General features: G+C 31.3%; 1 protein-coding gene across 1 annotated transcript; it reads right to left on the bottom strand.

The window, feature by feature from the left end:
- Positions 1 to 10,388: 10,388 nt before the first annotated feature.
- LOC21400412 (transcriptional regulator TAC1) lies at positions 10,389 to 10,991 on the bottom strand. The gene has a single exon (XM_010095962.1). It carries the CDS (start codon positions 10,989 to 10,991, stop codon positions 10,389 to 10,391), a length of 603 nt encoding a protein of 200 aa, XP_010094264.1.
- Positions 10,992 to 22,382: the final 11,391 nt, after the last annotated feature.

A 22,382-nucleotide genomic window follows, 5' to 3' on the forward strand; every position in this document is an offset into this window, starting at 1 on the left:
TTATGAAATTATATCCTATTGGGCCTTCCGCTCACTTTTACTATTATGTTTTCAATGTTTTAAACCCCCTCCAAAGTTAGCGGTTTAGATTTACAACGTGCCAAGTGGATGCCAATGGATTGAAGGCGCGAGATTTGAAGCGGTACATTTGTTTTGGATTTATAGTTTTAATTATGAGATGTACTGTATTTCTGTATATAAACTGTATTGGTCGACATTGTCCTAGAGTTATATTATTTTTCTTGGACTTTATGGACTGTTGTAAATATTATTTGTAAAAGAAAGTCACCGGAGCAAACTATATTGATATTTATGTATTTATTTTTGTGATTTTTGTTAAACAGTCCAATTTAATTAAGTTAAATTTTAAATTAAACCCCAATAATCATGGTTTCATCTTTGGGGCCATGACAGAATGAGTCATGATATGAAAGGTTATTGGCAAAGTGTGATTGCTAACTCTATCATTAAGGGTTAATGTGTTGTAGCTTGTGAAGCAGCAAAGGAAAACAACATGATTGCAGAAATTCTTAACTGATCTGGAAGTTGTTCTAGGGATAGATCAGTCATAGACACCTAGAGAGTTTCAAGATTATGGACATATTCTACCAACTTTAGGACAAGTGGGAGATTGTTGGTAATGGTGTCCTAGAACCATGAGATGTAGTGAGATATTTATTATTTATTTAATAAAAGAGATCATTCATTATTTTTGTGCATATATTAATGAATATTTTATGAATATTAGTGAAAATTTCATGATTATTTATGTGACCTTAAACATTGTATATAAGTGTTATATGTGAGAGGATAATGTTTAAGGATAATAATCAAAATGATGTCATTCCCATTTATAATGGAATGGTGTTATATGCACTGTTAATATGGTGAGATATTGAATGAGTGTATTTTGCATAATGAGATTTTGTGGAACAGGGACACATACACAATATGAATTTCTGATAATTTCCGTTATGTATAGAAATTCTAATTGAGTCTATCGTTGGTCATATATGTAACGATCTTAATCCTGAGTTATTAGCAGACTCCTATTTATAGATTTGTGTCTTTTGATTTACTCGGTATGGATGAGATCTTGAATCCTAATCCTTGTATTTTAGAGACATGATGAAGTAGGTAGCCGAAAATGTTATTATACGAGATGGAATCCATTCCTTCTTGAGAAATAAGTTGATAAATAATTCTCTTGAGGGTTGATTCGGTACTTGGACCAATAGGAGCTCTGATTCATGAATTTATTTTATGAATCACTGTCCATTAGAGAATCAATGGTACTCAAGGATAAAGATGTAATTAGAGAGGTTGGATTTCACCTAGCTCTATTTATGAATTATTTATGAAGGATTGATTTATATGTAATGACTATATCAAATTGACACTTCACAGTTTAGAAGTGATTTATGTCTATAATTACGAGAGTGTAATTCCAAGTTTATAGTAGAGTAACTATTGGAATTAATAGAATTAATTATTTAATTAAAGTATTTAATTAATTATTAATTTTATTAGAACTTGAAATTATAAGTCCATGAGTCCCTGCATCGGCCTTATAATTCTACAAGACACTTAAGAGCAAAATGAGAATTTTGAAATTATGAAATTCTAAAATAAAACACTCAAGGATAATTAATTAAGAATTAATTATAAATTAAATAATGTGATTATTTAAGTTTAAATTTGAATTTTGAAACACACATGTGAAGGTGTTCACATAGTGTGAATGCACAGTATAATGTGAATCCATTTGGAATTCAAATTGTTTACTTCTCATAGTTATCCAATTAAATTATTTGATAAGTTGTTCAATTTGAAATTCAAATTAATTTAAATTTGACTTAAATTGGAATTTGAATTTAAGTTAAAAATTGGACTGCAGGATAAAATCTTTTCCTAGTTTTTATCTATAAAATTGTGCCTACCACAGGGAGGTAACCCTTTAGTGGTGGCCGGCCCTATTGGATGAGGGAGAGAGGATTTTGTTTCAAAATCAAATTTGAAGTGGGAGATAATTAACAAGCTTTGTCTTGGTAATAAAGATAAGACTCCTTCTAGGAGTTTGATTGTTACTCTATAAATAAGAGATTGTAGAAAGTTGTGAGACACAATTTTTTGCTCTCCCTAGCTATAGTAGCCAAATTTTATAGAGTGAGAAAGAGGGAAATTTTCTCCAAAAAAATTCATGCCGTGCATGTGTTAGTGTTCATTGAAATCTTGAGTGTTCTTGCTAATCCCGTTTTGTTTCAGGTATACCCACACACACGTCTTCGTAGATTCAATGAATTGACAAGGAAGATTCGGGTTTTCTTAACTAGCATTGGTGCGAGGAACGTTCGAGGTCAAAGAACACAAGTTCTTAAATGGCTGTGGCCTATGAAAACGTTTTAAAGACAAAACGTATTTGACATTGTTCAGTTTTAAAGAAGAGTTTAATGTAATATTTTCTTGAAATAAGATATTTTAAGAAATGGTAAAACGTATAATGACCTAGAGATCAGTGTATAGAGATCGTATTCTTGGGGGTAGGGCTTGAAACCTGTACGGGCCACTTTGGTGGTGATATCATGAATTTGCGATAATATTTATCATATTGGGCCTTTCGCTCACTTTTCCTTTGTTTTCAATGTAGTAAACCCCTCCTAGGCGATAATAGAAGTAGTTCCAAGTAGATAGTGCCTTCCGGTAATGCTAGCCCAATCTCCAAAAGTGAAGAAGTTATAAATCTACTTCCTTGCTTGTCGCATACCTCTAAGGCATGTATAAACTATAGGTTGTAACCTTAAATTCTCCTAGACTATGGTTGATGTCTATAATTATTTTCTATCTTATTTATGCATGTTATAATATGGATTTTTCTGTGGAGAAACTTGACATTCACCTCACTTTTCCTGAAACTTAATTTCCTTAAAATAGTGGGGTTTGTTTGGAAATTCTTAAATGTTTTATCCTTGAAATTGATTTTGGCATTATTAAATGTTTAAATACTTTCTTAATCGTATTTAATTTCTAAATAAGCCTGCACATCACTAACTCCTATTTTGGGAGTGACACACGGGTTCAAATCCATTTGAAATAATTTCGATGGCAGTTACAATTCGGAATGAATAAGCTCAATCAGACCATGCTAGTTTAGAATTTATCCTACCCTCAATTCGAACCTATTTTGCACCGTAAAAAATAATTTCGCATTTTGATTTTTGATTTTTTTCTTCAAATTCAAACACTGCTCATTTTCTCTGCTGAAAATTCCCTCTCACACACACAAAATTTTCTTCAATGCCGTGGGATCAAAGTTTTACAAAGCAAAGACAAGATGATAATTATTTCTTTGGGATGCAGCTAAACTCAAATGCCCATATTGTCTTGCGCCGGATCGTATTAGCAAAACCTTGAGTGGAGTGCGGTTTAATAAATATGTGGTGTGGGATATCTGGGGATCAAGTGATGACCCCATGTTACATGTTTTGCCTCCTCATTTGCATGTGTTCTCAATTCTAATCAGACGTTGTGGCACAAGGCATGGGAAAGTTCTTATAATTTCTTTGTTGCCTACCTCTTGAGAATCCCAAGAGAAAAGTCATATTTTCTATCCACTACATCTTTTAAATCCTTTTGTTTCATTCGTTTGAGTTGAGAACTTGAGTTAAAAAATAAATTTATGTGACAAAAAATACGGTAATAAAAAAAGTTGAATTTAAATTTTTTAAAAGAAAACACTCTAATAAAAATTTAAATTGTATAGATTCAAACTAACCAAATGAACGAGACACTAAGCTCAATTGGATAGATGAAGATGTTCAAATTAAACCCAAATGTGAGTTGTGTTTTTATTGGAATATATAGGTATAGAATTTATAATGTGGCTATAATACTGTCTTTTCGATTGATGTCAGCTTAGAATTTACCTGTCAAAAAAAAAAAAAAAAAAAAACTTAATACTTAGCTTTTCAAAAAAACAAATCTAATTATGCGGATAAGGTAATCGGGTAGTAGATAAACGACCAAACTCATGCAGTTTATATAATCTCTGATTTTGTGGCTCAATATCCTGAACTTCTCTCTCGGTAATAGAGACATGTCTGGATTGTGATATTTATAGATTTATTCGCTAGCCCAGTATCTCTCTTATTTTGTTTTCATTAGAAAGTTTTTAACAAAACATATTTGTAGAGTTCTCTCTCTCTCTCTCTCTCTCTCTCTCTCTCTCTTATTTTGTTTTCATTAGAAACTTTTTAGCAAAACATATTTGTAGAGTTTGACATGGTGTGAGCTATCCTCTGGGAAATTATTCCGGCTTCATACACCTTTTTTAGTTAAGATTTTATTGCCTCTTGTTGGTCTTCGTTATAGGAAACATCTCGCTGATATAATGTATTTTTAATAATATTAAAATGGCACCCTTAAAAAAATGTTATTTTAGTATTCTAAGACCGATTTTTGAAACATAAATTTCCAACACTTCTCACTAATTAACAATAAACTTGTAATTTTTAAAAAAATTTGAAAATACTTTAAAACATTTAATAATTAAACAATCAAAATAAATTAAAATGTTTTAGAAAATATTTAAAAAAATTGAACAATCAAAATAAATTAACATATTTCTATTTAATTAATAAAAGTTGCAGTTTGCACATTGTGTGTCCTAAAAATAGGTCTTGAGGTTAAAAAAATATATATTTCTTTAAAAGTGAATTTACTGTTTTAATATCGTTAAAAACAAAATGTATTAACAAAATATTTCACTATAACAGAAGGTATCAAAATAATTTTATCCCTAATAAAATTTTGGGATGCGCTGACATGTTATGAGATTCTTTTGAGGTTTATCTTCTAGCCATTATTAAAAAGAACAAATCACTTCAATGATTACATGCTCTATTACATAATTTTAGTCTTGGTTCGAAGTTTAGATCCTGAGAAACAAGGAGAGTAATTTTAGTCTTGATTCGAAGTTTAGATCATGAAAAATAAGGAGATTAATCTAGAGATATATTTTGATCTCATATATAAAATATTAAAGTCTTAGCTGCCCTTTTGTATGTAACTTGTGGTATCTGGTTGATTTGATCAGAAACAAAGTAAAGGATAGAGAGAGAGAAATGCAGAAGTTTGGAAAATCAATACATGTATCTAAGTCACGCAGAGATGAAGCAATGGGTCATATTAGCAAATGTTCAACACTTTGGGGACACATGAAATAATTGGGTTGAGAAAGTCAGATGGGCGCAAATGCACTTTTCTTTCCTTTTTTGTTGTTGTTGTTGTTGTTTTTTCTGCATTTTTCATATCCATGTGCATTACTATATCTACATGCTTAAGAAAGCTGGGGGAGGGGTCCCCAATACAATATACATGCACATGCTCATACAACACTCCATGTGTCTGAAACAAAAAGGGTCCATATCTATGGCCTTGTGATCACTATAGTTATAGCTGAAAAAAAAAAAAAAAAAAAAAACCGTAAATTATACAGCTAAGTACTCACGCACAAAATGTTTGATATTTGCTTTCATACTGTTTTCTTTGTTTTTTTTTTTTTTTTTCCCTCACATAAAACAGTAACTATTAGTGTCTTCTCGCCCACTATTCCTTTCGTTATTTTAAAAATCCCGAGGCCTATTGATGTAACGCGTGGGAGCTTCAACATGGATCAACCTGTTAATCGGTTGAACACTTCTGGTTAGGCGGACAACGAACATACCAAATTCGAAAATGGAAAACAAGGTAGATTATAAGTTACCCGTTTTGAAGTTTATTTCTCGTTTTATTATTTCTTGTTTGACTATTGTTATTTCAACATTTTAGAATAACTTCGGCCTAATTCGCTTCTCGGGTTTGAGTTTTTAATTTGAGCTGAGATGTGATATTTTCTGAGAGCTTTTAACTGCAGTAAAAAAAGTTAGATGTGATATTTTCTGAGAGCTTTTAACTGTAGAAATCTAAAACTAAAAATTCAAATCAGTAAAATGATACATTACTTTCCTTTAGTTTAATTTCCGTTTCCTTTTGATTAATTTCTGAATTTAGAATTGGGTTTGTTTCCTTTATTTTGTTTTTGAATTTTCTATTTAAAGAGGGTTTGTAGGATTGTTATTTTAAGTTTTTAATGTAATAATTTTTTTTAGAGGCTATCTTGGTATTTCTTACAATCAACAAGTGATTGATACATATTTTCCTGACATTCGTGAACGAATCAACAGGTTATAGAAGTCTTATTTTTTATATTTCAATTGAATATAAATGAATCTTCCAATAATATTCTAGGTGATCAACAAATCTTCTAATATTCTAGGTGAATCAACAGATTTTAGAAATTTATCTCTTTACTATTTTTCTCATTCTTCCGCTACATTACCTATCAATGGAACGGAGAAGATACATCTAACGCCGCACAACACATTAGTTAAATATGGATCCTAAAATGGGTTTGTAAAGTATCGAACTTTTGAATGATTTTGAGAGGAAAAAAAAGAAAGATATGTCTACTGTTGCACCCACACGTCGTTTTTTGTTGTTGTTGTAGTAGCGTTTGGAATTGGCATGGCTTTAGGACGAGGGAGAGTTTTTGAACAAACCAAGATAAATACTAATACCCCTTTTTCTCCTCTAATGAAGCCGAACTTAAGCCCAATGACAGGTCACACTGTGTCTGTGAGAATGACCCATGATTCTGTACTGTTATATCATCATTTTTGGATCTTTGTTACACGTTTTTGGGTAGATACGTACCACTATATACTATTTGGTTTAGTTGGTAAACACATTTTATTAGCTAAAATAAGTGACCTAATTAGTTATTGTCATATTCTGTGTAAGTTAGGCTCTAGCTAGGTGGGTTCCACGAAAATTCAAAACATTTAGGGACTAGAGTGAGGACCAAAGTGGAACTTTTTATTTAGCAGGCTCTCTTTTTTTTTTTTTTTTTTGATAATTATTTAGTAGGCTGTTCTTCTCTCTCATATTTGTAGCTAAATGGATTATTGTAAGGTAATTTTGACAAATATCCTTTAAAAATGTATGGATTAAAATTTTTATTTTTTACTTTTGATTCATAACTTTTTTAGTCAAATAATTACATTAAAAAAGAAATTTTTATTAAAAATAAAGAGTAAAAGTCCATCCACACATAAATTTTCCATATTTTCATTATTGTAGCGTACACAAATATTGCTAACACACCTATTTCTAACATCTGGCTTAGGTTAGCCTAAACTGGGCCACATTGGGCCGGGTTTGCAAATATTTCAAAATGGGCTACCCACCTAGCAATATTTCAAAATGGGCTACCCATATTACGTAGATGAATGTGAAGCGAACGGTACAGCAAATTTAGTGGTGGGTTTGTGTAATGCCACTTTTGGCAAATTGTACCGTGTAATCCCTATTTTTCTCCACCGGTGGATCGCTACATTTTTAACCATTGAATTAGTTTTCAATAGTTAAATTTGTATAGGTCTGTATTAAAAATTTATAGCGCGTTACAGAATCGTTCATGTTGTGGAGTAGGTCTGTATTAAAAATTTATAGCGCGTTATACAAAACTACTCATGTTTTAGATTTGACCGTTAAAAAATTAATTCAACAGTAAATATGTAGTGCTCCACCGGTGGAGCCAAATTGAGGGTCGCACCGTAAAGGTTCCCGCCACTTTTATATGGTTGGTTTTCAAAAACAAACATCCAGAAAAAAGTATCTAAATTATGTTTTTAGAAAATAAAAAGACAAAAAATATCTCTTCAAATATCTTTTAGGATTTCTGTTTTTCACTCCGTCTTTTATCCTTTCACTCTTCACCCGAATCAAAGATCTATTGTTCTATTTTTCTCTCTCACTAACTGTCCCTTGAATCAAATTTTCACACCTCATATTTAATCTTTAGTTTCAATTTATCTGGTCAAGTTATTAAATTTAGATGATACGATGAATTAGTGGTATAGGGATAATGGGATAGAAAAATGAAAACAACAAATCCGCTTCTCCCCTTGCCACCACACAACTCCAGTCGATGCGGCCGTGCACAACGCGATCTGTAATCTGTAATCTCACGGGACCTAGGAACTGTGGAACACTTGTGATCTTGGAAGTTTGTTTGTTGTAAATTCATCATGAATACATGTGGAAAAATAACACTTGTGATCTTGGAAATGTGGTGACTCTCTGTTGCTTAAAACATTTTTCTCTCCAATAAGTTTCAGGATAACATTTCATTGATAAGAGGAATATAACCAAAAATGTAACTAGAGGACTCAAGAGTACTGTAATTCATTCAATTATATACAGGCATGCTGAAAATATAAGTCTACGCTATAGCTACACATAATTAATTACCTACAAATATTTTTGTTATGGGAATTTACCTCCGCATGTAATTAAGCAATAACCTTGTTTTCAGCTTCACGTACACATAATTAAGCAACTTTTTATTCTTCGTTTCGCAGCTATATATAGTAATGCGACAAAGGGAAGACTAATTCATTTACTTTTTGGCTAGGTTTTAAATATTTGAGAAGGTGTTATAAATGGATGGATATCAATGACTAAAGACGGAGTGTAATAAAACATAACATGGAGCGAGAAATATTGTTTATCGTGTAGTAAGGAAAAAAATACGTAGTTTATCATGATTTTGTGCATAAACCCGTTCAGCGGTAACAATTAATTAACTATAAAAGAACATTTATATACTCAATTAAGATAAAAAAGTATAAGCTAGCTAGATTTTGGAATCTAGATCTTCTGTTTTGGGCGGGTCAGAGACACAATAATGTTTAAGGCCATTGTATTGTTGATTTTGCTTAATAAGCAAGAAATTAAGAAATCTTTTATCATTATTTTATGTTTGTTTCCTGTCCGAAGTTGAGCTACATATAACTTGCTTCGCAGATGAATATCACTGTCTCTGGATAAGCAACTACAAATAAACAACTATATCAGTTACAAAACACACATTAACATACAAAATGATGTCAGAGAAATCGTGATATATCCATGTGAAAATTAACAGTACCATTATATAATATGACTTGAAATGAACACTATTTTCTACTTATAAATGCATGCAGGGAGACATGAAATAGTACTTACATCAAATGCGTGAGAGATCATCAGAACGATCGTATATACAATTCAAGTGCGCTAGAAATCTTTCTACCAGGAAAATGAGCCTGATAATATCTTACATATCAGAAATTTTCTACTGTGAAGCATGTAATAAACACAAGATCGCAATTAATAATGAGAAATATGTATTTGGACTCGTAAAAAACAAACTTTCATTGCTCATCTTGTTGCATAAACTCTATTATATATATATATATATAGGTTAATTATTGTTTTTTTTTTCTTTTCAATTATTCATAATGTGTTGCATAAATGAAACCAATGTGTTTAATTCCAGTTGTTTTTGTTCACCCCTTCTGTAGGGTTGTTGCTTAGTTAATTTTTTTTTCTCTTTTTTTTTTTCTTTTGTTTTGTTTGTCTTTGTGGCTAAATTTTGAACTTCTTTAATTTTTTTTTTCTTTTTAATCTTTTTAATAAATCAAAGCGAGGGCTTGTTTGAGTTGCTAATTAGTGAATATCAAGCTAATTAGATTGTGCTAAGTTTCTCTCTTGATTCATATCTGTGGTGGCCATTTACCAAATAAATAAATAAACTGTTGATTATAGGATACTAGCACATGCATATCAGTAGAGTCGGTAATTTTAAATGATCTCATAGGCATATTGGACTCGCGGGTAACATTTGCAAAAAGAATTTTGTAAATTCAACATTTGCAACCACAAATATGTAGGTTTCAATTAATTTTCTAGCTATTTCATTAATAAAGTCACATACACACACACACACATATTAATGACAGGATCATATGTGTAATATAGTATAAAATATCATGCATGGTGTACTATTTTTAGTACAATCGAAACACTAAAAAACTCGTCACAAATGTACTTCGCTTGTGTTAAATTAGATAAAAATTCTTCCACTTATATATGTAAAAAGAAAAAAGAATACAATTAATATTCCAAGAAAAGTATTACTGATCATATATACCATCGACAAAAGCCTTACGTTAGCCTTGATAAACACAATTAATGCAGTCAATAGTATACTACTAATTATAATTAAGTCATCTCTCCACATGTAACAGCCATAATATGTCTCCCACATTGGCTAGCATATATCCTTTCTCTCTGCATTCCTAGATAAGCATTAATGATCACCAAATTCTCTCTTGATCTTTCTGAAAAAGAAGCTATATATAACTTAGCTAAAAAGCACTATAAACCCTAAACATGCATATCTGTTTAATATATATTTATGCATCTTTTGGTCAATATATGATATGATAATTTAACATACGTTTGGATCATCCATGGCCAAGTCGAAGCTCCAAATCAACTTCATCATCAAGTACTACCGATCGCCTGGCTCTGTGATCCTCCAAATCCGATGTGTCGATTTGCAAGCTCAAATTAGCACCCATGAGTTCTTCGTTCATGTTCAAATTCCGGGTCGTCGTCGAGGATGCCATCGAAGAAAACGGATTGTAGTGATCACCTTCATAATTGGAATAGTAACCGGATGTAGGGCTAAAGTGCATGTTTTGGTGATAGTTTCTCTCGTGAGCTGGCTGGTACCAAGCGGGAAATTGGCTTGAAAATGGCACTGAAGTAGTAGTAGTACTAAAATGATGAGAACCCGCAATCGATATTTCTTCGTTTTGGTGGTAATTCGAATGCGAAGAAACCGCCGTGTTGTGTACTGCTTGCTGCTTGGTTTTGGCCCGATCCTTGCGGTGGATGTTCATGTGGCCTCCCAAGGCCTGCGCGTTCGTGAATCCGCGCTTGCAATACGTGCACTCATAGCTCCGTTTAGCCCCCGAAACTTCGTTGACTCGTTCCGTCTGATCGTTTTCTTCGCTTGACGTCTCCGAGCAAGTACTAATTAGTCCTTGCTTTCCAGATTCCATGTGTGACTAGCAATTTTGGATCAAGATTTGAAAGATATATAACCTGGGAGAGAAGAAAAATAATCACTGTGGTTTGAGAGAGAGAGAGAGAGAGAAGAATGGTTAAGGAATAAGTTGGGATTTTATGTAGGCAAAGATTAGGGGTATGAAAGATAGAAGATGAAGACAATTATATAGAAGACAATGGTAATAGTACAATTGTGGCATTAATATAGTGGATCATTTGTTTAATGTATTAATTCAAAAAAGAACACAATTTTGGCCTATCCTGACGACTCTTTCCGTTTAGCCGGCTCTTAAAACGGTGGATCTTTTCTTAAACTCGTTCAATATAATAAATATATATATCGCTTTTAATTAACTCTCTCTAATCAACTCATTCTTTTTCCATTAATTTCCGTAATTTGTTTGGGATGATCTTCAGCAGTAGCTCATGTAGCTTTCCTGATCTTTAGTACTTGACGCGGTTGATAATTATATATATTACTTAATTTTCATACATCTCTTACAGCAACAGCTATATATATATATATATATATATTGCAATATCTCTTTCATATCCTTCAAAGGAATTTTTTCGTAACTCACCGAGCTGATATTTTGCTGCTAATATTAGTAATATGCAGCTCATAATTATTCCACATGCCACTCTATTTGATTATATAAGACTAAATATATACACAAAATTTTGCGTTCACACTACAAGGAAACTAGTACACAAGGATTGGTTATATATGTAGCTATAGCTTTTAGTTCATAACATCTTTGAAGTATTTTTTCTCTCTGATCATACCATCTTTTTAAGTGTGAACAAAATCTCACATAATTAATACGCACATTGCCGTAGAAGTAATGAACACGCACAAAACCTTTTCCTAGCCAAAATTTGCATGTTTCCCTATTTGTGGTTAATTTGCTTTTTCAAGGGAGAGTAATATAAATTAAACCCACTTAGTAGAGTTGATAATTATGGTCCAAATATTAATTAAGGTCCTACGTATATATATATATATATATACAATCTATGTAACCATTTAAAGCATGAGCTAATTAATCCAAATATGCCTCTAATCTATAATCTATTGCAAAATAGGGGAGGGAGCAGTTTAAAAGGAATAAAATGAGAGTAACCCCAAAAGGTTATTGTATTGAAAATTTTATGTTTCTCAAATACCATATATATGTCCCCTAGTGCAGTAGTAGTTATCTAGTTTTGTTCTCATTTGATTGAAGACGGCCAAGAAACGCGCTTTTTTTTTTTTTTTTTTTTTTTTTTTTTTTTTTTTTTTTTGCAGTGGAATTCCGATAATACTTTTGGTTTTGACCACGCATATCTCTCAATGATATCAGTGCTTACTAGGAGACGGCTAATTCCATGTGATTTATTTAAACAAAGTACTTCATCCCAAGAACTGTATAAGAAAACAACATTAGTCTTGGACAAATGGAAGATGCATGCGCGTCAGTGACAACAACGTAAGTGCTGTATTTCTGCTAGCTTGCATTTGCCTGTTCATTTTAAACTCTTCTATAGTATGTAGAAAACTTTTGAGATTTTTTTTTTTTTTTTTTTAATTGGTACATACAAACTAACCAAAAAAAAAAAAAAAAAAGAACTGAATGAAGATGGTCAGGGGAGTCAAAAAGAAAAATGGGCCAAGGGAGTATGTACTTTTGGGCCATAAGCCCAACAAATTGCTTATTCCAAGGAACCTACTAAACAAAAGGAAGAAGGATGGAAATAGAATACTTGAAAAGATGTTTATTTTGAAAAATTTTATTTTGATTCTTTCTATTATATTAAAATTTGAGTTTAATATTGTATGTTTTTGAAAATTTTATGTTGGTATCTCAATTTTTTAAAAAATATTTTTTTAATATCTCAGAGTTATTTTTTGAGACACAAAAAGATAAAATTATCATTATTATAAAAATTTAGTTGACTAGAATTTTGAAGGGGAACAAAAAGAATGTGAAGAGATGAATTTTTAAAACGGGATTATGCTCTATAGGCATCACAATTTTTAAAATTCTTTTTACTATAAAATTTTTGGTCAATCGATGAATTTTTATAATAAGGGTAATTTTATATTTTTGTGTTTCAAAAATGACTCTGAGATACCAAAAAATAAATTTTCTAAAAACTCGAGGTACTAGCATAAAATTTTTAAAAATATAAGGTATCAAACTCAAATTTCGATATAATGAAATTTTGTCCTAATAAAGAGATGTAATACAAGGCAGTTGTTAAAATATAATAGTAGTTAGGATAATTTACAGAAATGATCCCCAATTTCTTTAATAAGTGACAGTTTAATCTATAATTTTTTTTTAGCGAAACAATCCCAAATCTCTTTAAACGGTACAATTTAATCATTTCTGTTAAATTTTTAACAAATTTTCGTAAGTGAGCATCGCGTGCCTTCTTTTTTCAATTAAAAAACAAAAATGCGCTAAGGCCTTCTTCTTCCTCAGCTTCCCCAGAAATGAAGAAAATTACAGCTCCACATAAACTTTTATTTTTACAATTTTACCCCTCCATCTTTTCTTTTTGTTTTTTCTTTCTTCTTTTACGTTTTATTCTCAGATCTCTCTCTCTCCTCTCAGCCTTGATAATCTCTCTCTCTCACCAGCTCCAACCAGATCATCAGATGTCGACGACGACGACGCGACATGAACCACCTCCGAGATCTCCTCCTGGAGTCGCCGACGAGACGCGATCCGAACCTTCTCCGATATCTCCTCTGGCAGTGACAACCTCCAATCCTCTTTTTCCAGATCCGACCGTCGCGACCAGATCGGCCCTCTCTCTCTCTCAATTTCTAGCGATTCCGGCGAAGTTCATTCCTCTAAAACCAGATCCGTCGTGGTTCCTTCAAGATTCCGGTCTGAAGCGCGACATTCCTAATTGCTATGTCTCCGATTTCTCGTCGCGATCTTCTTCAACTCCGGTCGCGATCTACGTCGCGATCATCTCCTTTCGATCATCGTCATTGCGATTGATCTGAAAAAGCGGCCGCCGCTCGATTTTTTCTTTTGTCTGGGTGTGTTGCTTTAGTTGCAGGTTTGACATCATGACGGTCATAGTTTGTTCACGACGGCGGTGGTTTACTCGTTGTCACTCTGGTCGACGACGAGGACTGTGCGGATGTGCGGTCGGCAAATTCAAGTTTTTGGCGGTGACGAGAACAAACTTTGACGGCGACTCAGGTTGGCGGCGGTGGAGGTATCTGCAAATTTTTAGATCTAGAGTTAGGGTGTCAATTTGATTTTTTGTTAGAGAGAGAGAGCTCGCCGGTATTTCTTCTTTTTTTAATTAAAAGATAAAAATACCCTTAGGGCATTTTTGTCATTTAATTGAAAAAAGGCATATGATATTCACATGTAAAAATCTGTTAAAAATTTTACAAAATTTAAGAGAAAAAATTAGATTGTACTGTTTAAAAAATTTGGAGTTGTTTTGTTAAAAAAATGTAAGAATTAAATTGTCATTTATTAAAAAAATTGAGAATTATTTGTATACATTATCTTTGTAGATCTTGTTTATTTTGTGAATTTAAATTTTTAATTTGAGTTAAAATGTTATATTTTTAAAAAAATTTTATTATAATAAAAAAATTAAATATAATTTTTTTTTTAAATTTTTTATTATAAAAATTTAAAATTTAAAATTTAAATTAATAAAATGATTGAAGTAGTAAATACCAGTACTCTTTTAAAAAACTGGAGTAAGAGATAGAAAGAGAGAGATATGGGTGGGCGGCAGCTATAGAGAAAGAGATAGGAGGGAGAAAAAGAGGGTTTGACAGCAATCTCCTTTTTCGGTGACGTTGACATTGCCAGCGACGCCATTCCCCTGTTTTACAACTGAGAGGGAATGTTGGGAGAGAAGTGGCCGGAAGAAATTGGGGGACAGGGTTATTTCGGGAATTTAAGAAATTTAGGGCTTGTTCTTTTAGAGTTTAACTTGAGTATCTTGAGTTAAATTTGAGTTATAATTTGAGTTAAACTTGTAACTTGAGTTTGTGTTTAGTTGTATATATTTGAGTTATAGTTTGAGATAAGAATCTTTTTGAATTTGTGTTTGAGTGAGTCAAAACTTGAATTTGTATTTAGATAGTATTTTAATAAAAACTCAATGTTGATGAAAAATTTTAATAGGGCATATGGGTCGGGTTTTATTTGTCTTTTCGTTGTCAACGCATAGAAAAAAAATCATCTCAATCAGAATTAAAACGAAAAAGTTATAACATTTTTAAGAATAGAAAAAATACTATTCATTAATTTGAGTTCGAGTTTCTGAACTCGAGTTTAAGGGGAAACTTGAACTCGAGTTTTAGTCCTAAACTTGAGTTTAAACTCGAATTTAAACTTAAAAGAACATGAACTCAAATAAAGTTGTAACTCGAGTTGCCTTTTTTAAAATTTTTCACTCAAACGAACAAGCTCTTAATCTCAAAATCTTCTATTAATTTTCTCTCTCTAAGGTTTTGCTATTAATTTTTATTCTTTTCTTAAAATCTACTATTTTCTTACTTCCTCTTTTAGTAAATTATAGCCTAGTTTTTTAAAATGTGTAGTCTATAACATAATTTAATATCTTAGATTTCCAATAATATTTAAAACCCAAAGTTATCCCGTAATCATGTCTCTCCTTTCTCGCTCTTGTTAGGTCCACCATGACATGTGTCAGCGACTGGCGGCCAAGTTGGCAATTGGAGACCGACAACTGTGACTGATGATGTGTAAATATCCTATCTATTAATAAATATCGTATTTACTCAAAAAGACTATATTGTTCTGAAAATCTAGCAACCGGATCTGGCGACTGTTAAATACTATATTACCATATTTATTTGAAAATTTGAAATTCTAGCCACTGACGTCGACAATCAGTAAATATCATATTTATTTAAAAATTCAACCGATGGCGCCGACAATTAGTTAATGTCATATTTACTCATAAATACAATGTTCACTAGAAATACAATATTTACCTGGAAATCCGTCTTCAGCATGACAACTAGTAAATATTGTATTTGCCTAGTAACACTATATTTATATGAAAATATTGTATTTACCCGGATAACCATATTTACTTGAAAATCTACTTGCGACTGGTAATAACCGTAATTATCTGGAAATCTAATCACCGGTGTCTGGTAAATATCATAATATAGTATTTTACTTGAAAATACGGTATTTATATGAAATAACAAAAACCACAAATTCACAAATCTCAAAAATTTAGATTAACAAAAATCACAAACTTAGGTCTAGATAATATTCATAAGTCAGATTAAAAAGAAAAACACCTGCAAATTACACATTGCTCGCTCTCTCTCATCCTTTATCTTCCTTATGCTAAAAGAAACGGCTACTACGGTTATCGCTCTCACCGTCTGTTGAGCATTGCTGTAACCACCTTTGTTGTTCGACTCACTAACCGTCGCGCATCAAAACCAAGTGCACTGAGCGTCAAAATGCCAACTCGTTCCTTATCAAAGAGAAAGTTCGCTAAAGCAGATCACTTTAGAAAATGGGAAGAGACAATCACCGTTTTTGGTTGCTTGCGAATGGTTGTCAGAGGCGACGAGAGAGAGAAAAAGAAATAAAAAATATATATTTTAAGAGAAATTAGAATATGCTATATATTATTTAAAATTATGATTTTTTTACTTAAATCACAGGTATGAAATATGCTATACATTATATTTTTGCTCCTAAGAAAAACACTACTAAAACGGGAGACTAAGGGAAATTGACCTGATTAAAAGAGCAATAAAAATAAATAGGCTAAGGTTTATAATTAGTTAGTAAATCGGCTTAATAGGTATAAATCAAATATTTACATTAAATTTACATTCCAAAAATGTACTTAATTAAAAAGGAAATCATGAAATTTAATCTCCACATTCTCTCTATCTCCTTGTTCTCTATACTATAAATCTAAAATTTACGAATAATAATCCTGAATTTTTTTATATAAAATAGATATACAAGACGCTGAATTTAATTATAATATATAGCTCCCTGACCTATCTGGCTATTCTAGCTAGTTTCTTTCTCTTCAATTTTTTTTTGTTTTTTGTTTTTTTTGTTTTGAGATTGGTCTAGAAAATTAAATCGAATTTAGTTTGACCTGATCAATATTTAATTGGAAATCCTTATGCTTAATTTGGAGCCATCCTTGTGCAGCCACATAAGTATGATGCAAAAGCTTCTTACAAATTAAATCAGCAAACAGCTTTAAGAATATGTCCAATCCTGAATTAAAATTTCATGGTCTATATTGTCAGTTTGCTATTGTACACATTTACAAGTGACTTTTTCAACATTTTATTAATGTTTTGCTTAGTATAGCTAATTATAGGCTAGCTGCTGAGCATTAGATCTAGAAATATATTTACTATGTCAATGAAAATATCTGAATTCTAGCTAATTCATATAAACTTGATCCTGTTCATTGGCAATATTGATCACATCTCCTTATAATGAGCCCAGCCTAGCTAGCGTACATGTGTAAATCGAATTTTAATGCTAAATAATTATTGAAGGATCAGGATATTTGAACTGGGTTATTGATATATTGATATGATCTAAGGCATTGGAACTCCTGTGAGAGTTAATGGCATCACTATTGAAGGATTTTTCGGGCCATTTTGATTGATGTAGATTTATATAGGTCTTGTTTGATTGGCTGATTTTGATTTGTCTTTTTTGTTTTAATTGAAAAATTATCTGAACTAACGTTTGAATGTGTAGATAAACCATAAATTTGAACGGAAAATAAAATCTGAATTCTAATATATCATAGTTGAGCGAGAATTCCCCTTTAGTTTGTGCAATGTGCAAGTATATATGTTGATCATACTATGTCCAATTATAGGTGGAATAAAGCGAAGGAAGATAAAAACATCAACTGCAGAAACCTCAAAAATCATGGAGAAAGCTAATCTGAGAGGTTCTATTTTTTATTTTTTTTTAAGCCTAACGACTGTTATTCCCACATACAAGTCTTTAACTAATTCCTTTGTCGCTTCAAATAATGTTAATTAGATGATGATGACAATGTAGAGAATAACACACTGAACATCTGAACGTCGAAAATAGTACAAAAAATTCATAATGATGAGCACAGTGAAACTAATGCGTGTGAACCAGATTAATGCTAATGCTGACAGCCCTGATACAAAATATATATATAATATAATAAAATAAGGAAAAAATTCCAAGTTTAACCGCTCTATTATTTATGTTAGTACACAGAATTTTAATGTCAATATTATAGAAAATAACATGTAAATTATGAAAAGATAATCAATAATAATCTACAAGTTACGACATGTAAGTTATGAAAAATAATTTACAAATGACGAAAAATAACCTTCAGATTATGAAAAAATAACTTGTAGATTATTAGTGACATTAAATAAATTTATAACAATAGTAAAAATAAAATTATATTATTTTAATAATGGTATTTTTGGTTCCCTCTCTAAAATAAAATAAGGTGACATCTTGTATATATTGGGCCCTAAATGGGCCATACGGATGAGGGTGTACTTTGGTTGTAATTTTACTACTAACTATCTATCACCATTATACCATATGCTGCATAGGGTATCATGCTATGCCTGGAAACCTACCTTGTCTTTTAAGGAAAAGAATTGATTTCAAATATACTTTCACCTTCATGACACGTATGCATGAAATTAGTAAACAAGTATATTTATGCAGATCAAAGTCATGTGATATCAGATCAGTACGTACGTTAAGTTGTTGAAAGCAATGCACAACAAGCAAATGAGTGAATTATTTAAAGAAAAAAACTGGAGAGAAATTAAAGACAAAAAAAAGAAAAGAAAAGTGAATTATGATCAACTGACGAAATTAGGTAGACGTTATGATCGAGCAAAGATGTGATGGAGTTGAGCTAGCTAGCTTTTTCCTTTATGCCATACCTATGGGTAATTAATATATATATATATATATATTCTCTTTACTTTCACTCAAACATGCATTATGGCAGTCTTCTTCACCATTCTATTTGTCTCCCTCTCCCTTTCTAACAATTTCAGATCGACCTCACGTGTGGGGACCTGAGCATAATACTTTCCACGTTTGCCCTTCGTTGGTAGTTTATTTGCAATTAATTATAGTGTGTAGTAGTCATACTTCGGTTCTATTTCCTGGTAAAAATTAAGAATATATGACACATGGTTATCTTGATTAAGATAATAGGGAAGGCAACACCCTCTAATTTTGATTTTAAATATACGAATTCGAGATATGATCATGATGTTGTATACATAAGATTAGTGATTGTTTCAACAGCTCAAATATTAAACGCAGTGCTTTGGCCTAATTAAGTTGTTCTCCATTTCACCTTAATTATAAGGGAAACCAATTACGTATTAATTATAGTTTGCTTATTGTCATATATGTTTTGTGCTATATTTAGACAAGCGAATCAAGTTGCTGACACTACAACAAAAAGCATTTTAGAAGGCGGGATGTGCTAAGTTTTAACATTGGTTATCTGAAAAACCGATCTTAAAAATAAGCAAAGACATGGAAATCTTACGCAAAAGAGCGAAGTCATCGGAATAACTCCTGACTGTGCATCTTCAAAGCAGCTGAGTGGTGGTGGTTAACTCCTGATTTTTGCCTTTCTTTGGCTTCTAGAGACAATATTGCTCGCTGTCTTCCTAGTTACAGATTTACGTAATGTTGCTGAGGTTGAATAATATATATATATATATATATATATATATTTCCTTGCTTGGTGTTTCCATTGGGTTTTACTTGAATGGTTTTAATGAGGCTCAATGTGAAGGGCTTTGCATGGGGATAGTTTTGTATTGCCCAGCCTTTCTAGCTAGTTGATCTCCCGTGAGCTATAGTTATGGATTTTTTTCCCCCTTATCGAATTTTTTATTTTTATTTTTTTTATTGTTGTATGCGGGAAGTATCCATCATTTTATATGTGTATTAATTTTCTTTTCTTTTTTTTTTTAAATAAAATTTGAGTAGAGGGTTTGATATATTGTAATAAGTTGGTTAGTGGTTGCCAATCTTGTTAGGATGTGCTCGTCTACTCTAATATCAGTTATACTCTCTCTTTATTTACTCAAACAAATTATATGTTTTTGATATCATTTACTCCCTTTATCTCACTCTCTCGCACACATATGTTATATGTTTATATCTTTTTCTTTGACGTATATATAGCATTGCATGCTACCTTAATTACAGAACCACTTTTGTTTTTTTTAAAAAAATAAAATAAAAATAAAAAAGGTTATCATGGCATTTTAAATGTTAAATATCTAAGGCCAATAAGTTTTTAAAAAAAAAAAAAAAAAAAGGTTATCATGGCATTTTAAATGTTAAATATCTAAGGCCAATAAGAAGTTTTAGTTTGTAATGAGATAGAAAGAGAGAGGGTTGGGAACTACATGAGTGTCCTGACTGGGAGTAGTGCTAAATATGGAAAAGAGTTAGGGGTCTCTCAGTTCTCCATAATACTAAGTAGATGAGTCCAAAACATTTCATTCCTGAAAAGGAAATGCCATCATGCCTTTTGGTTGTCGGGAACATGCAAAGCATCAGGTTTTGGGAATGCAATATCCAATGACGCACTAAATTATATCATTGACATGGAAACCCCTTCCCCATAGTCAACACTATGTCTAACCAAACAAATGAAATTTCAATAGAGATATCCAACATTTATTCCCCAACATAATTACTAATTACTTACTTGCCTTTTGCTTTTTTTATTTTTGTTTTTCTGCTGACTAACTATCAAGTGAATGGTATTTTGTACGTGCCAATGCAAGATAGTACGTTCTCTGCAAGTTCTTGATCATGTCTTTCTATGATTCAAGAATTTATTTATTTTTTTAATGTTTTCAAGGCGGGGAAATTCCTTGTTCTGTCCCTGATCTCTTCGCAGTGCAATTATTATTGCATATAGCTTCATAAATGAAACCTAAATATCTGTTTTTGCAATCAACTCCCAAGGTACAATGGTTCATGCATTTCATGTCGTTTTGAAAGAAAAAAAAACTTGTAATTAACCAGTTTGAGTTAGTTTACTAATTAGTACTATATTGATTTCCTTTTTTTTATTTTTTTTTATTTTGAGAAAAGTTATGTGTGGCTATAGAATTATTGAATAGGAAATGAAAAACGTAATGCATTTTGTACAGAAATATGGTTTCAAAGATATATATATATATATATATATATATATTAATGTACTGAGATCATACAAGGGTCAGACTAATGCATGCATTTCGGAGAAATAAATGAAATGGTTATGAAATTGTAGTTTGGAATATCATTCGGCAAAAGAGTCTCAAATATTTGCAGTATTATGTTGCAAATAATATTCTTTCCAACGCCAAATGATAATATTTACCTTCCCAATACTAATTGTAACTCACGCAGTTCAAGTCATTCACGGTGAAGTTTTTGTGGTAATGCAATTGCTTAGGTAAGTTGAAAATGACAAGAAGATTGGTACTGAGAGTAAACTAATATATATATATATATATATATATATATGAACGTGTGTATATATATATATTGTCTGTGTATGTGTGTGTAATATATTATTACCAAAATACGTCACATGAAATATTTTTGGTTATGTGTTTTTTATATAGCTTCAGTCTATAATATAAATAAAAAAAAGTTGCTTCAAATTCTACTTAAATTGCTTAATTGCATAATAATAAAAAGGTGTAACATTCATTATTGATGTGACATAGTATGTATTCTATATATATATATATATTCATGTGTATATATATATATATACATGATGTATACATCTAAGGCTATGAAGAAGATATAATATTTAAACATTTATCAACCTACTACTCCCTATGGGAAGGATATGATATTTTGGGGGATCAAAATGGGTTTTCGCTATACCAATGTTTCTATACGTATTTTTATTTTTGGCTGGGGACAGAAAATAATTAAGTAGATACTAGAGTAGTTTATTCTTTGCAGATTAATTTATTATTATTATTAGTATTATTATTATTATTATTATTATTTTGGTGATGATTGTTGGTCGTACTAGTAGTAATCTTGCGGATAGCTTCCAACTGATCCTTATAAGTACTTTGACTAGTAGAATAGCTTGCAACAAACATCATGTTATTTATTTCAATTCTTGTCATCTTATTCTTCCTGTGCTATGTCATTTTCCACACACACACACAGATATATATATATATATATATATATATATATATATCCTCTCAAGGCAGTAAACAAACATGAAGATACCCGTCTTTTATTTAGTGAAAACACAAGTACATAAATACTTTCACTAAACAAGACCAATTTAAGTAGAAAAATCTGAAAAAT

The sequence above is a fragment of the Morus notabilis genome, unplaced genomic scaffold (genome assembly GCF_000414095.1).
Source record: "Morus notabilis unplaced genomic scaffold, ASM41409v2 Scaffold363, whole genome shotgun sequence".
Classification (NCBI taxonomy): domain Eukaryota; kingdom Viridiplantae; phylum Streptophyta; class Magnoliopsida; order Rosales; family Moraceae; genus Morus; species Morus notabilis.

Bases quoted from the DNA above. Each gene is read 5' to 3' on its own strand.
- LOC21400412 (XM_010095962.1), bottom strand. From the start codon at position 10,991: ATGGAATCTGGAAAGCAAGGACTAATTAGTACTTGCTCGGAGACGTCA.